Source organism: Gossypium hirsutum, chromosome D08 (assembly GCF_007990345.1).
Source record: "Gossypium hirsutum isolate 1008001.06 chromosome D08, Gossypium_hirsutum_v2.1, whole genome shotgun sequence".
Taxonomy (NCBI): Eukaryota; Viridiplantae; Streptophyta; class Magnoliopsida; order Malvales; family Malvaceae; genus Gossypium; species Gossypium hirsutum.
In genome coordinates this window covers 52523798-52538426 of record NC_053444.1, presented here as the reverse complement: position 1 = coordinate 52538426, position 14629 = coordinate 52523798, and the positions used below count along the sequence as shown (strand labels likewise).

General features: G+C 34.6%; 1 protein-coding gene and 1 long non-coding RNA gene across 5 annotated transcripts; one reads left to right on the top strand and one right to left on the bottom strand.

Annotated features, from left to right (window-relative positions):
• Positions 1 to 2436: 2436 nt before the first annotated feature.
• LOC107900810 (serine/threonine-protein kinase D6PK) lies at positions 2437 to 6894 on the top strand. 4 transcript variants are annotated; one of them, XM_016826525.2, is made up of 3 exons: positions 2437 to 2781; positions 3631 to 4970; positions 5881 to 6894. In XM_016826525.2, the coding sequence occupies exons 2-3, from the start codon at positions 3682 to 3684 to the stop codon at positions 6779 to 6781; spliced, it is 2190 nt and encodes a 729-aa protein (XP_016682014.2). In that variant the 5' UTR covers positions 2437 to 2781; positions 3631 to 3681; the 3' UTR covers positions 6782 to 6894. The 4 variants fall into 4 exon arrangements, with proteins under 4 accessions (XP_016682014.2, XP_016682015.2, XP_016682013.2 ...); XM_016826526.2 differs by having other exon boundaries at positions 2437 to 3276; XM_016826524.2 differs by having other exon boundaries at positions 2438 to 2771.
• A 271-nt stretch (positions 6895 to 7165) lies between these two features.
• LOC107900811 (uncharacterized) lies at positions 7166 to 8051 on the bottom strand. Its single transcript, XR_001685049.1, has 2 exons — positions 7839 to 8051; positions 7166 to 7532 (listed from the first exon to the last, which is right to left on the bottom strand). It is a non-coding gene; the product is annotated as an uncharacterized lncRNA (long non-coding RNA).
• Positions 8052 to 14629: the final 6578 nt, after the last annotated feature.

Here is a 14629-nt window from a genome sequence, read left to right as displayed (position 1 = left end):
AATTGTTATTAAATTTGGTTTAAAGTAGTTGATACTAATAAATATATAAATTTAAATTATAAATAGAAAAGGGGAATGACAATCATAGAATTTCAGTCTTGGATTTTGAGATGCCAACATGGGCCTAACTACTACACCTTTATGATGCTGCTAATTAATTAATTTTCACTTTAAAAATAATTCATAAATTTTTATTTCATTTTATTTTTTTATAAGATGGATTGATTTTGTTTTTTGGTGAATTATAATAGGAGAGTAAAGCTTTTAACAACAATGAGCTTAGACTATATTTGGAGTGGTGAACACCCGTACTATCAGGCCAACACACGAGGTTTAAGGATTAATTTTTTAAGAAAAAAATGTATAGAATGCAATTGGAAAAAATTAAAGTCGGTATTAATTGAAGATTAAATACACAATTTTTAAAATGTGTGATTTATTCAAAAATTTCATTTAATTAAAAGAAAAATATTTGATATGCTATTAGTGGAGTTTTTAGACTCCACAAATAGAGTTAAAGAAGGTATAATAAGATATTAAAAAATAAATATTTTTTTAAAAAAAGAGACACAAATTAATTTTTTAAAACTGTTAAATAAAATAAAAAACCGTCAATGTATCAAATTCTAACATTTAATTAAAAGGTCAAAATTTGCTATTGGTTCTTGTATTATATATAAGTTATAGATTTAGTTTTTTACTCTAATTTGATTAATTTTAAGGCATAATGACTTATTTGATCCTCCAACTTTACAAAAATTTCATTTTACCTGTCCATTTAATTTTTTTTGTCTATTTTTCACTCTCAAACTTGCACTGTTTGTCAAATCATTCAAAAATGATTGAAAAAGTTAACGTATGTTAACTTTGTTGACGTGACATACACATGGATTCCACGTTAGCAACTACTTAATTTTTTTAAATAAAAAGATTTGAAAAGTATACAAATTATTTTAAAAAAATAAAAATGTACAATTTTTAAAAAATATTAATTAATTATTAATGTGACATATACGTGGACTTATTTTAAGATGATTTGATAAACAATATAAGTTTAATATTAAAAGAGGTGAGAAATTAAATAGAGGGCTAAAATGGTTTTTTTAATTGGATGGCTAAATAAGTCATTATACCTAATTTAATGATTGTAATTTTCAAAATTTAAAATTTCATTTCAAATCCAAAATTATAATAATTAGATTTGTCAGGTCAAATTTCACCAGTAGTCCCTCACTATGAGTAAATTGTGAATTTAATTCATATTACTTAATTTGATTATTTAAAATCCTTGTACTTTTTTTAATTTTACTCAAATGATTTTCGTTAAAATCATTAACTAATATTTTTCAGTATTATGCGAAAATAATAAAGTTGCATATATTACATTTACTTAATATATTTGTCGCAAAAAATTTGAAAATAACATGACTATTAAAATTCCAAAATTGGAACGCAAAATTTGACATTCTTAAAATTATAATTAACTTAGTTTTTAATGGATAAATTATATAATAATGATGTAAGTGGAGTCGTTGTTATTGGAATCAACTAAACCTTGATTACTGCTCTATCAACCAAACCAAATCGAAACTATAATTAGGAACCATTCACACAGACCATAACCATAATTTGTACATCCAACACTCACATTTAAGTGAAATTTTAAAAGTTAAAATATGTTATAAGTCCCTGTACTTTTTAGAAATTTAAAATTTAATTTCTATATTTTTATTTTTAAGAATTTAGTCCTTTTACTTTTCAGATTTCAAAATTCAGATTCAGTTGTTAACATTATTAATTTTTTGTTAAATTATTGCTATGATATTTTTAAATTAAAAAAAAACTCACTCGATAGCCATATAATAGAAAGAATTGCAATGAACCTAAATGTAACAAAACAATTTTAATAACGGTAGAACCTAAATTTTGAAATCTGAAAAGTAAAAATACTAAATTCTTAAAAATAATGTTAAAATATGCTATAGGTTCTTGTAATCTTCGCAAATTTGAAATTTAGTCCATGTGCTTTTATTTTCAAGAATTTAATCCCCTACTTTTCAGATTTCAGATTTCAAAATTCAAGTTTAATTTTAACACTATTAAATTTTTTTTGCTAAATTTATTGATGTGATATTTTAAAATAAAAAATCCTCACTTGATAACCATGTAGCTAAAACATGATTTGCAATGAACCTAAACTTAACAAAGTAATTTTAACGGTGTTAACAATTAGATCTAAATTTTTGAAATCTAAAAAAAAGACTAAATTCTTAAAAATAAAAGTATATAGACTAAATTACAAATTTATGAGAAAGTATAGGGACTTATGAAATATTTTAACCAATTTTGAACCATCTTTCAGCCTTTGAAAAGCAATGTAGGCTAAAGCAGGAACAGAGATGGGACCAGCTTTAATGCGGACCCCAAACGGGTCCTCCACTCTCTCTCTCTCGCCCTCACTCGCCCGCCTCCCGTCCTTCATAAAGCAAAATAAAAATAAAAAATAAAAAAAATAAAAAACTAAAAACAAAAAGCAAAAGCTAGTCTGCCAATTCTAAACCCACCACAACAGCAAAAGCAAGCTTAGTTGCAGAGCTAAAAGAAAAAACAAACACGGTCTAGAGAGGTTGCTAAAGCACTAACACAAGAAGAAAACCAAAAGGATCGTTGATTGTAGCGTATGTGTTTGGAAATTTTCTTGGCGAGAGAGGAATTAATAGAAGGCTGAGTTTCAGAGCTCTGTTTCCTAATCATTTGATTTTGTTTTAAAAGTCCGTACAGGTTCCTATTCTTCTTAGTTCTTGAATTTTTGTTAATATGATCCTTTAGATCTCTCTCTCTCGCTCTCTCTTTCTCTCTGTATGTTCTGTGAGTTGGAATTAGAAAACATTCTCCACTTTTTTTTTCGTTTTAAATGTTGGAAAGAGGGAGAGGTTGAAAGGTTTTGGGGGTGGCATCGAAGGGTTTACGTGGCGAATGTGCTGAAGTGACAATGGAATAGGAGAGATGTGGCGGAATTTCGCATGTCTACATTTATTATTTGTGATTTTATCCTTTTATTTTAAAAAAAGAAAATTTACTAGGGTTTCTCAAATTTATTTAATACCATTTCCGGCATTTAGTCGATAGCAACTCAAGTTACAGATTTCACGAGCTTATTTGGTTGATCTGGTTAGCTTTTTTATTTTGGATACAAATTACGAGTTAAGCATATCATTTCAAGCGTTGGCTCTGAAATTAGAGGTTTAGTGATAGAACTTTGATTGCTCTGTTCTTGTAAGTTTTATATTCTTTTTATTGTTAAAATGTGTCTTCCTATATTTTCTAAGTTTTATTTTGAAGACTAAATCTGGATAAAATGGTTTGGCAGTGAGTGGTTTTTTCTGTTTGTATACATTTATTAATGCTTTATTTTACTTTGGTGTGCTGATAAAGTGGGCTAGAATCTGAGAATATTATTGTTGATTTATTTACCCGTTTAAGGGAAAAAAAAAATAACGAAGAAAAGCTGATTCTAAGGATATGGTTAGAGAATATTGGAAAAGAAAGAAATGGTTCATTAGATTCCTTTTGAAGTCCAACCAGAAAACTAGAGGAATTAGTGAACTCAATCTCAACCTCATTTTGCAGGGTTGCTTTGCTGCTAAGATTATTCTATGTAAAGATTCAAGATTACCTAGAATGGAAAGGGTCTCAGAATCAAAGTTGCTTCCGAGGAAATTGCCTGCTCTGAGTTCAGTGCCAAATCCGCATATAGTCTTTGAGAGAGAAGCAGGTCTTATGTTGAATTTGCAACCTGTATATGCTAGAGATAAAGCAGGTCGATCTAATGTGGGAAGCTCCCAATTGCGAGAGTCAGCTGAACCCGTAAGGACATGGAAAGGGAAACACTCCTTGCTTGAACAGGTAGAAATCATGCCTGATGTTATTACATTCAAGTGCGGTGGTGATTCATTGGAGGAAGGTGGACCTAGTTCTTTTTCCGGAGCTAGTCACCCTCCGGAACCTGTGGACACGGATCCAATGAGAACTGTGTATGTACCAATCAGTCAGAAGAAGTCCGATCCTGGGTGTTTGATGAAGAGCATGTCAGTGAAGGGACCTTTTCTAGAAGATCTTTCGATTAGGGTTCCTCATAAGAAACCAAGTCCTGCTATTCTTTCACCAGCAGAAAGTTTGGCTGAAGAATCCAATGATTTTGTTGCATTATCTTCACCATTTTCAGGTCCACGTGCATCACAAAATGTAGATAACTCCCTCATTCATCGAGGTTCAGATGACAAAGAATGTGTTTGGGATGTTTCTTTGCCTCCAAGTGGTAATGTAAGTCCACATAGCAGCATTGACAGCACTGGGGTTGTCACTGCCATGAGCATCGTCAATAGCTCTGCAAGTACATGTAGGAGTGATGCAGTTACAAGTGATGGCATGATTAGCATGGAGAGGAATTGTGAGAGTAGAAAAGAAAGTGTCAGGGCAGATTCGCTTGAGAGTGCAAAGACTAGTGTTAGCCAAGCAAGTGATAGCAGTGGCCTTAGTGATGACAGTAACTGGAGCAGTATTACTGGGAGTGCTAATAAGCCTCACAAAGGAAATGATCCTAGGTGGAATGCCATCCTGGCTATCCGGGCTCGAGATGGAATTTTGGGAATGAGTCATTTCAGATTGCTTAAACGGCTTGGTTGTGGTGACATTGGCAGTGTATATCTCTCAGAGCTGAGTGGTACTTCTTGTTATTTTGCTATGAAAGTAATGGACAAGGCATCACTTGCAAGTCGTAAGAAGTTGACTAGGGCTCAGACTGAAAGGGAGATTCTGCAGCTTCTGGACCATCCATTTCTGCCCACTCTTTATACTCATTTTGAGACCGACAGATTCTCATGTCTAGTCATGGAATATTGTCCAGGGGGGGATCTACACACTTTGAGACAACGGCAACCTGGAAAGCATTTCTTAGAGTATGCTGCAAGGTATGGCTTATATACTTGAAAACATCCACCTCGTGTTGAATATTAGCATCCTTAAAGGAAAATAAAATAAATTTCATAAATTTCTGCAGTAAGTTCGTGTTGAATATTAGCATCCTTAAAGGAAAATAAAATAAATTTCATAAATTTCTGCAGTAAGAATTCCTTTTAAAGGAAAATAAAATAAATTTCTGCAGTAAGAATTCCTTTTTTGTCTCACTGTTATTTATCAAGTCTCATATTGTCTTTCATGATATTTTCCTCTGGTTTCTCAGAAGTTTACTTCCATGAGGATTGGTCTATTGATCTGTTTTCTATTCAGTTGTTATTCCTCCTACTTTGTGGTATTGATATTTCTATGTTAGATTTCAGTAGTTATTGGATGGGTAATGCACTTCCACAACTAGCCCTAGTTAACAGAGTTCAGCAGTATGAAGGTGACAATAACTTTCATTAACTAAACATATTGCCCAAGATTGCATAGAGAACTACTATCTTTGGACTCTATGCAATCTTGGGCAATATGTTTAGTTAATGAAAGTTATTGTCACCTTCATACTGCTGAACTCTAGGCAGGGAGATGCTTGCTGTCTTGTAGACCTGCTAGCTTTTATCTCTTTCTATGAGTCTTTTGTGATGTACAACTAATTGGAGTTCATAGAACTATTTTAACTAGGAGGTTGTGTGATACTATTGAGCTGGTCGTGTAAATGGATTGCTTCCCATTTTCCCTTGGTTCCCATAACTTTGTAGGCATCTTTTATGAGTAGGTGTAGGCATCTTTTATGAGTAGGTGCCATGGACTGAAATTGTTATCTGTTTATGTTGAGTTCCAAAATAGTTACCAGTCTATGAAGAAAGGGTTCCATTTCAGTTAGAACAGTTACAAACCCCATCTTTCTTCTAAATGCAGGTTTTACGCCGCAGAGGTTCTATTAGCACTTGAGTATCTCCACATGCTTGGTGTTGTCTATAGGGACTTGAAACCAGAAAATGTTCTAGTTCGTGATGATGGCCATATAATGCTCTCAGACTTTGATCTTTCCTTAAGATGTGCAGTGTTTCCCACACTGATAAAATCCTCAGCATTCGATTCTGATCCTTCAAAACGTGGAGCTGCTGGTGCATTCTGTGTTCAACCTGCCTGCATTGAGCCTACTTCAGTTTGCATTCAACCTGCGTGCTTTATCCCACGGATATTCCCTCAAAAGAACAAGAAGAAAACCCGAAAACCTCGAATAGAATTTGGGGCGCCTTCTCATACCCTCCCAGAGCTTGTTGCAGAGCCTACTGCAGCCCGGTCTATGTCTTTTGTTGGAACCCACGAATACCTAGCCCCTGAAATAATCAAAGGAGAAGGCCATGGAAGTGCTGTTGATTGGTGGACCTTTGGGATTTTCTTGCATGAACTGCTATATGGTAAAACCCCCTTTAAAGGTTCAGGAAACCGCGCTACACTATTCAATGTTGTAGGGCAACAGCTGAAATTTCCGGATTCACCAGCAACCAGTTATGCTAGCCGCGACTTAATCCGTGGGTTGCTGGTAAAAGAGCCACAACACCGATTAGGGGTGAAGAGGGGTGCAACCGAGATCAAGCAACATCCATTCTTTGAAGGTGTGAATTGGGCTCTAATACGATGCAGCACCCCACCTGAGGTGCCAAGACCAATGGAGAGCGAGATGCCTAGGATGCCTGGGAAACTCGGGCCAGTGGAGCCAGTTGGAGTTGGTAGCAACAGTAAAAGGATGGTAGGTCAGGTAGGAACAGACGTGAAATCTGGGGGTAAATATCTGGACTTTGAGTTCTTCTAGTTTTCTTAATTACAGGAAGCCGTGTTGTATTAGTATCCATTTACTCAATCCCCCCGAAAGTTTGTTCACAGTACTTAGTTCTGATGATATACTTAAGCTCACCTTCTGAATTAGCTTTTCTTTGATGATTATGGATGTAAAAACGATGCAATTGCAAGGCCTGAGCCCTAGCAATTTCTATCCAAATTCCAAACCTCAAACAAAGGGTTTTTGCTTGGAAGAAAAATTGAGGCCCACAAAACCAACATTATTGAACACTTTTTCTTTTTGCATTTCAAAAGCCTAAATCTTTGGTCCCTTTGCTGGCTTCTTTATCCACCCTTTCCCGATTCTCAATGGCTTAAATCGAATATGCTTTGTTCTTTTTGACCTTTTTAAAAAAAAAATAATTTTCATCTGCTCCTCACCCAATGTCTTGTCCATCACCAAAACTTTTGGGTTGCGGTTATTTTATCTTCCCTAACATGCATTAGTTAAAGACTAAGAGGGTCTTGTAAATTCCATTGGAGGGCTGTGAATCATTGCCCTATTACCTCTTAATGGAGCAAAGCTAAACAAATTGTCATCAATGATTGTTGCTGATGCTTCTGATGGGGAATCCATCTTCCCGAGCAATGCATCGATGCTTATTTTGCTATCAGATTCCGGTATAACGTGCTGTCGGTGTTGGTGTCGGAGAAGGCAAGAGCTTAGCCTTATAGCTGAGGAGTATTACACTTGCGCCTTGCCTTCGGTGATGATGAGACCCACCCTGGCATATTCATCGGAATTGCATTTTGTTAGCCTAGTAAAAAAGTGTTAAAGTTGGAGAAATCCAAAAAAAAACAAAAACAAAAAAACAGAAGCTGTTAAGTGAAAAGATCACATGTCCTCTTTGGACCGAATTCATAATTTGGTGAAAATCAACAAAATAGAAGTTTGTAATGGCTTCCTTTATGGGACAACAAAGTGGTTTCTAGTTAGATGGGAACAATAAACAGAAGTGATATTTGGATGAAGTAATGAAAGTAGGTACTAAATAAAATAGTATGAGAAATATCAAAGGGTGAAACAAAACCTTGGATTGGAATTAGAAGGCAGATGCTCCAACTTTCTGTAACCTGAACCACATTTGTGCTATTTTTGACCGTTTCTTCCACCATTTGCATGAGACAAATGTTGCACCTAATTCCTTTGCATATCTACTGTTTTTGTCTCTGATAAAAAAGAACTTTCGTTTTCAAAGAGAAAAAAGAGAGTAAAGGTTCACCTGCTAGGCAGACATGGCCAGCATTTACTCTGAGAGATCAATAATGAATTCATTGGTCCCTACAAATACAAAGCTCACCATGTTTATGCTTTATAACCGTCCTTGAGACACCTACCCACCACCACTCCAGTCCTTCCCCTAAGGAGCTAAGAATTGTTGTTAAAATAAATTAAGTAGAATTTAGATGCTTGATTTTTTTTTAATGCTTCTATCGTTAGTAGTTTTGGAAAAAACCATTCTTTGCAGGATCATTTTTTCGGTCCATGCTTAAAAAAGGAAAATTGTGAAAGTAAATTGCGAGAACACTTACCCTTCGAAACAACTACTCTTAAGAATGACGTGCAACTACCCTTGGCCCTGGGAATGACATCATGCTGGGAACAATTACCCTTGGGAATCATCATGTTCTAGTCAATGGCTCACTTTCTGAAAGCTTTACTCCTGTTAGAGGCCAATGTTAAGGTGCTCCCCTTTCACTTTATCTCTTTGTTCTTTGTGTGAATATCCACTCACTTATGCTTCAAAAGTTGAAACGAATAAATCCATCCGGGGAATCAAAGCCTCTAGAAACGCCCCTCCTATTAAACATCTTCTTTTTCCTGATGATTACTACATCTTTTTAATTCGTTTGTTCAGACTTGCAAATCCCTCACAACTCTTCTTAAAAAGTTTTGTTACCAATCGAGGCTCCAAATCAATTTTGATAAGTCTGAACTCTTTCTCACTCTGGGAATGATAGACTAAAAAAATGGTATAGTGGCATTCTTAATGCAAAAGGAATTGACCAGCCGGGGAAATATTTAGGTCTGGAATTGGGGAACCATATAGGGAAAATGAATTTTTCCGAAGCTTAATTTGGATGATAAACTCGCCTGATGGAAGTCAAAAGGTCTATCATCAGGTGGAAGACTCACTCTCATCAAATCTACTTTGATATCACTTTTGCTTTACTCCTTTTTTATCTTGAAGGCCTCAAATTACATATGCAATGAAATTGATAAGATCATCCATGCTTTTTTTTGTGGGGACACAACATTGATGCTAAAAAATTTCATTCCTATCATTGGGATAAAATTTGTGCTCCTAGGAGGAATGGGTATTCAGAATATTAACCTTTTCAATAAAGTCCTTCTCTCAAAAATTGCGTGGCCCATAATGACAAATCAAATCTATCTTCTCACTAGAATCTTAAGAGCCAAGTACTTGTTGAAACATTTTCAAAATATGTAGTGTTCCAATAGTTGCAAATGAAATGTTATAAGTTATCAAAAGTTATGTCACTTAATTAATAATAAAGGGTCATAATTATTCAAGTAGATATCTATTGAATAATTATGTTTATGGTTAAAGATATGACAATTCATTTGGGTAGTTATATCCCTATGAAGAGACACAGGACCACCTATAAATAGGAGTGAAGTTTCATTTGTAGGACACACCAAAAAATACATCAAAGTTTCTTTCTATTTTCCCACCATTATTTTATATTCCTAGATTGTTCTATAAAGAATTATTGCAGAATTTTTTTTATAGAAATTGATATTCTTGTTATGCTCCGCTCAATGCTCAATAGACTGTTTTTGTCAGTGCAAAACGTTAACAACCATTGGACTTCATTGTATCCTTGAGGTTTATTTGCCAGTAACTCTTTTGCACACCATAATATAGGTGGGAGCGAATAGAATCTTAAAGAAAGTGGCATTGATACACGCCTTGAAGCCTTCATTAATTTCTCATAAGTTTATTTTATCCCCACACACCAACAATTTTATGGTTCTAATTTCACAATTTATGAGAAATTAAAGAAGGCTTATCTGTTCACCATGCATTCATATGCCACTACAAGCATGGTACTATGGGGATGGATAGCGGCAAATGCGGTTGCATCAATGCCAGAGATCTTGTCAAATTTTGATTTAAAAGAAATCTTTATCACAAGAAAAGGTATGTCAAATTTATTGTTTTACTCTTATTGCATGATTTAAATTCAATTGTTATGTGTTTATTGAATTAATGTACGGATGGAATGAAAATGCACATTTAAGAAAAAGTCTATTAATGGATCAAAAAGTTACTGCCATTTTGAATGGTGATGACATTGTTAAAAAATTAGTTGAACATACTTCTATTCAACAGAAGCATTATGACCATTTAAGCAAGCCTTCCCAAATCGAAAAGTTGCATCATTAGATTCAACGAATACTTTTAAAAGGTTGGATGAATGGTTTCAACTTAAAAAGTGATACCTTTTTAAAGAATTACTTAGGCACCTATTAATGCTTTATAAATAGAAAATAAGTTAGGAGAATTGAAATATAACTCGTTCCATCTAATTTATGAGTGAAACTCTTATTGTTTCTTCTTCTTGATATATATTTAACTTGATATATGGAATTATTTGTTTATTCAAATCATGATATAGTAACTAGCATTTGGATGATATTGATGAGACTTTATTTTCATTGCTAAAAAATGAAAGTTTGTAGATGATTATATAATATAAATAATTTTGGTTATTGTTTTTGCTAAATAACCATAAGCTAAATGGGTATTATATATGATTGCACATTTTTTTATTTTATGTTATAAAGTTTGGACTAGAAGTGGTTTTGATTAGAAATGAAATAAGTCATATGCATATGCATGGTTAATTTTTCTAGTCAATGTAGAATATTGAAAAGTATTAGCTTATATAATAAGATCACTATTCTGGTATGAAATCTTCTAGTGAGAATATATAATGTGATAATCATATATTTGAAATCGAGATCATACTGTGCATATTTACGATTATACATGTGGTTTTTACATATCGATTGGATATGATCTATAACCTCGTGGTTCTATAAAATTTTGAGATGTAAAATTTGAAATTTACTATGGAAGCCATGAATAAAAGATCACCATGAATATTATTAATTATTTTCTGACTATGATCAAAATAAAAATATGAATGCTATTTGACCCATTTAGATGACAAACATGATTTTGATCATAGTCAGAAAATAATTAATAATATTCATGGTGAATGGTGAATAAATGTTTGATTTTATAGTCACTCGATTGGACAATTGATGATCCTCTAATGACTATATATGTTACACCCTTGTGTCACAGACTTAGAGTGTCATTGATTGATTCTTCTTTTATTGATTTATTGATTTAGATTTTCTTAATTCTTTATTCAATTCAAAATTAGGACATAAATGAAATGTGAAATTCTTGAGTAGTCTACTTCCCCTCGAATGCTGAATCCTCTTAAATTAAAATTAAAGAAGTGTCATAAGGGATTTACTTGTCTATGTACCCTTCCATTCGATCTCTTAGGTCCTGCGGTACCTCGACGATTATACCACGATGCCCTTAGAGTTTTTCCACCCGATCCGTGCGGCCTTAGGCAGTTTCCTTGCTTAAAAATGCTTAAGTCATCCTAACTTGCAATGATAAAGGATTCAACAGTAAAAACACCTAAGTCAGCCTAATCTCGCAACGATAAAGGGTTCAACAGAATTCCCTCAAGGCACCCACGAAGAACAGCAGAAGAACGAAATAAGAAATAACTTTGAAAGATGAACAAAAGCCACAGAAAAGAAAGAACACTTGAGAGAAAAGTTTGAGTGAATACTCTCAAAATTCTTATTTACAACTGAATGAATTACAATGAGCAGAGAGGTCTCTATTTATAGTTGAGCCTCCCTAAAATCAACGGTGTAAATCAAAGTACATCAATGGCTACAATTAAAAGCTGTATACAATTAGAACTCTAAGATTGCATAATCATATCTTGTTGGATCACTTTCCATATTTACCATGCTCTTGAGATGGACTTTTAATCTCTCCAGGCAACGGGCCAGTTTGGTTGGGCCAAATGACCTCCGTCAAATACGTTGGATCGCACAAGTTTGTCATGGTTGCGTGCTCCCATGCGCAACCCATCACATTCTCCCCCAATTGTTCTAGCGACGCCCTCGTCGCATCTTCCTTATGGAACTGGTCAATCTTCCCTTGGAACTACCACAATGCCTCGGCAGGTTCCCAACTTGCTTCGTTATCAGGAAGTCCCTTCCATCGAACTAAGTACTCATGCCGTGGTCGGTGGTACTTTTGTCTAATTACCTGATCTGCCTCAATGTTTTCGACTTCACGATCATACGACACCTTTACCCCCATCGGTGCTCGTTCGGACTTGCCTCGATTCGGATCCTCTTGATCCCCATGAAATGGCTTAAGCACGCTTACATGGAAGACCGGGTGGACTTTAAGTTTTGCTGGCCTAGTTCCCTTGAACTCCTTGGGCTTAGGAACATTAATATTGGGCTTGGGTGCAATAGCAACTAACCCACCATTGCCCAAAACAGCCTTGTAGATTGTGAGTTTACCCTTGAGCTCCGCAATCTCCCCTTTCAAGGCCGCCACCATAGTCTCAATGGCATCATCTCTACCCATCAACTGTTCCACATTGTCCAACACATACACTTTGAGATGCTCCTGTATGGATTGCAATTCATCATGGAGCCTATCATCGACATCATCAATCATCTCCTTGATATCCCTCACGGAATTCTTGAGAGTGACGACACGATCCTCTAAAGCTAACAATATGTCCCTCGAACGGCTAGCGTTCCTAGCCCTCCCACGAGTCTCATTCCCTCAACTTCTTTCGACATCTTTCAACGGTGGTTTCGAACCTGGCTCTGATACCAACTGTCACGGACTTAGAGTTTTTTCACGCGATCCGTTCGGCATCTTTCAACGGTGGTTTCGAACCTGGCTCTGATACCAACTGTCACGGACTTAGAGTTTTTTCATGCGATCCGTGCGGCCTTAGGCAGTTTCCTTGCTTAAAAACGTCTAAGTCAGCCTAACTCGCAATGATAAAGGATTCAACAGTAAAAACACCTAAGTCAGCCTAATCTCGCAACGATAAAGGATTCAACAGAATTCCCTCAAGGCACCCATAAAGAACAGTAGAAGAACGAACTTTGAAAGATGAACAAAAGCCACAAAAAGGAAAGAACACTTGAGAGAAAAGTTTGAGTGAGTACTCTCAAAATTCTTATTTACAACTGAATGAATTACAATGAGCAGAGAGGTCTTTATTTATGGTTGAGCCTCCCAAAAATCAACGGTGTAAATCAAAGTACATCAATGGCTACAATTAAAAGTTGTATACAATTAGAACTCTAAGATTACATAATCATATCTTCTTAGATCACTTTCCATATTTACCAGGCTCTTGAGATGGGCTTTTAATCTCTCCAGGCAATGGGCCAGTTTGGTTGGGCCAAATGACCTCCCTCAAATACGATGGATCGCACAAGTTTGTCATGGTTGCGTGCTCCCATGCGCAACCCATGACACTTGTATATACATGATGTGTTAAAAACCTTTTTGCATTTATAGTAAAATAGCAATATTTTTCTTAACACATCATGTATTAACTTTGAAAAGAAACTATGACAAATAGCAACTATATTGTCAAGTTTCACCAAGGGACTCGAGGTCTCTTTACAACAACTTACTTGGTGAAAAAGACATGATTTATAGTTTCATATATTTGGTGATTGTAAAATTAATTTATTGGATATTAAAAAATAAATAAAGTAGTTAAATATGAAATCGTCATGATAAGAAAAGATAAAGTGATCACTGTAATTTGACAATAGTAAAAAGTATATTCTTGATAGCATTTTTTTGCGAAAGAATTGGTAATTGAACATGGTAGGGATGTTGATCTTGTGAATTTTCAAGACACAAATAAATATAAAGTTTCACCATGTGGTATGGATAATTAACACAACCAGTTGAAATTTTGGAAATTGAGGGATGAGGTACAAGCCTATAATATTTGAGTCGTCCATTATGAAAAGTCAACTCAATGCTTGGTATAACATTAAATCTTGAGTTCAACGAGACAAAGTACATCATCAGTATGTGACTGCTAGCACTAAAAAAAATATAATATCATTCCAAGGGAAAAAGTGTTAGGTATCTGTAATGATACGGGAAAGGATGAGTATTATACTCTTAATAGACCCATAGCATAAATATGTTACGGTGTTATAATTATGGGAACACTCTTAATGAGATCTATTAATGTGAGTCGAAGTGTGGCCACTTCTAAGAGCTTAGGGGTTTGGCACTAACAACACTCATAAAAAGAGGTTACAGATACATGACCATAATAATGTCCTTGGATACTATGCATTGACTGGTGTTGCAATCAGTGTGTGAGTTGTGTTCGGTTAATCAAATGGAATAGTTGGTTGAAAGCATAGTCTACCATGCAATTTCAATTAACTGTAACATGTTTTCACTAAGTGAATATTCAATCGTAAAACACCTTTATTTATACATTTGATTTCCAAAATCATCAAAATCTAGAATATTTTGAAAATAGGGAGAGATTGTTGGAACATTTTCAAAGTTCTAAGTTACCAAAAGTTATGTCACTTAATTAATAATAAAGGGTCATAATTATTCAATAGATTGTTCAAGTAGATATCTATTGAATAATTATATTTATGGCTAAAGATATGACTATCCATTTGAGTAGCTATATCCTTATGAAGAGACATAAAACCTCCTATAAATAGGAG

What these genes read in the sequence shown, in the direction of transcription:
- LOC107900810 (XM_016826525.2), top strand. Translation starts at nt 3,682, where the DNA reads ATGGAAAGGGTCTCAGAATCAAAGTTGCTTCCGAGGAAATTGCCTGCT. An exon ending in TTCTTAGAGTATGCTGCAAG is followed by an intron (nt 4,971 to 5,880) that starts GTATGGCTTATA and finishes TTCTAAATGCAG; the next exon opens with GTTTTACGCCGCAGAGGTTC.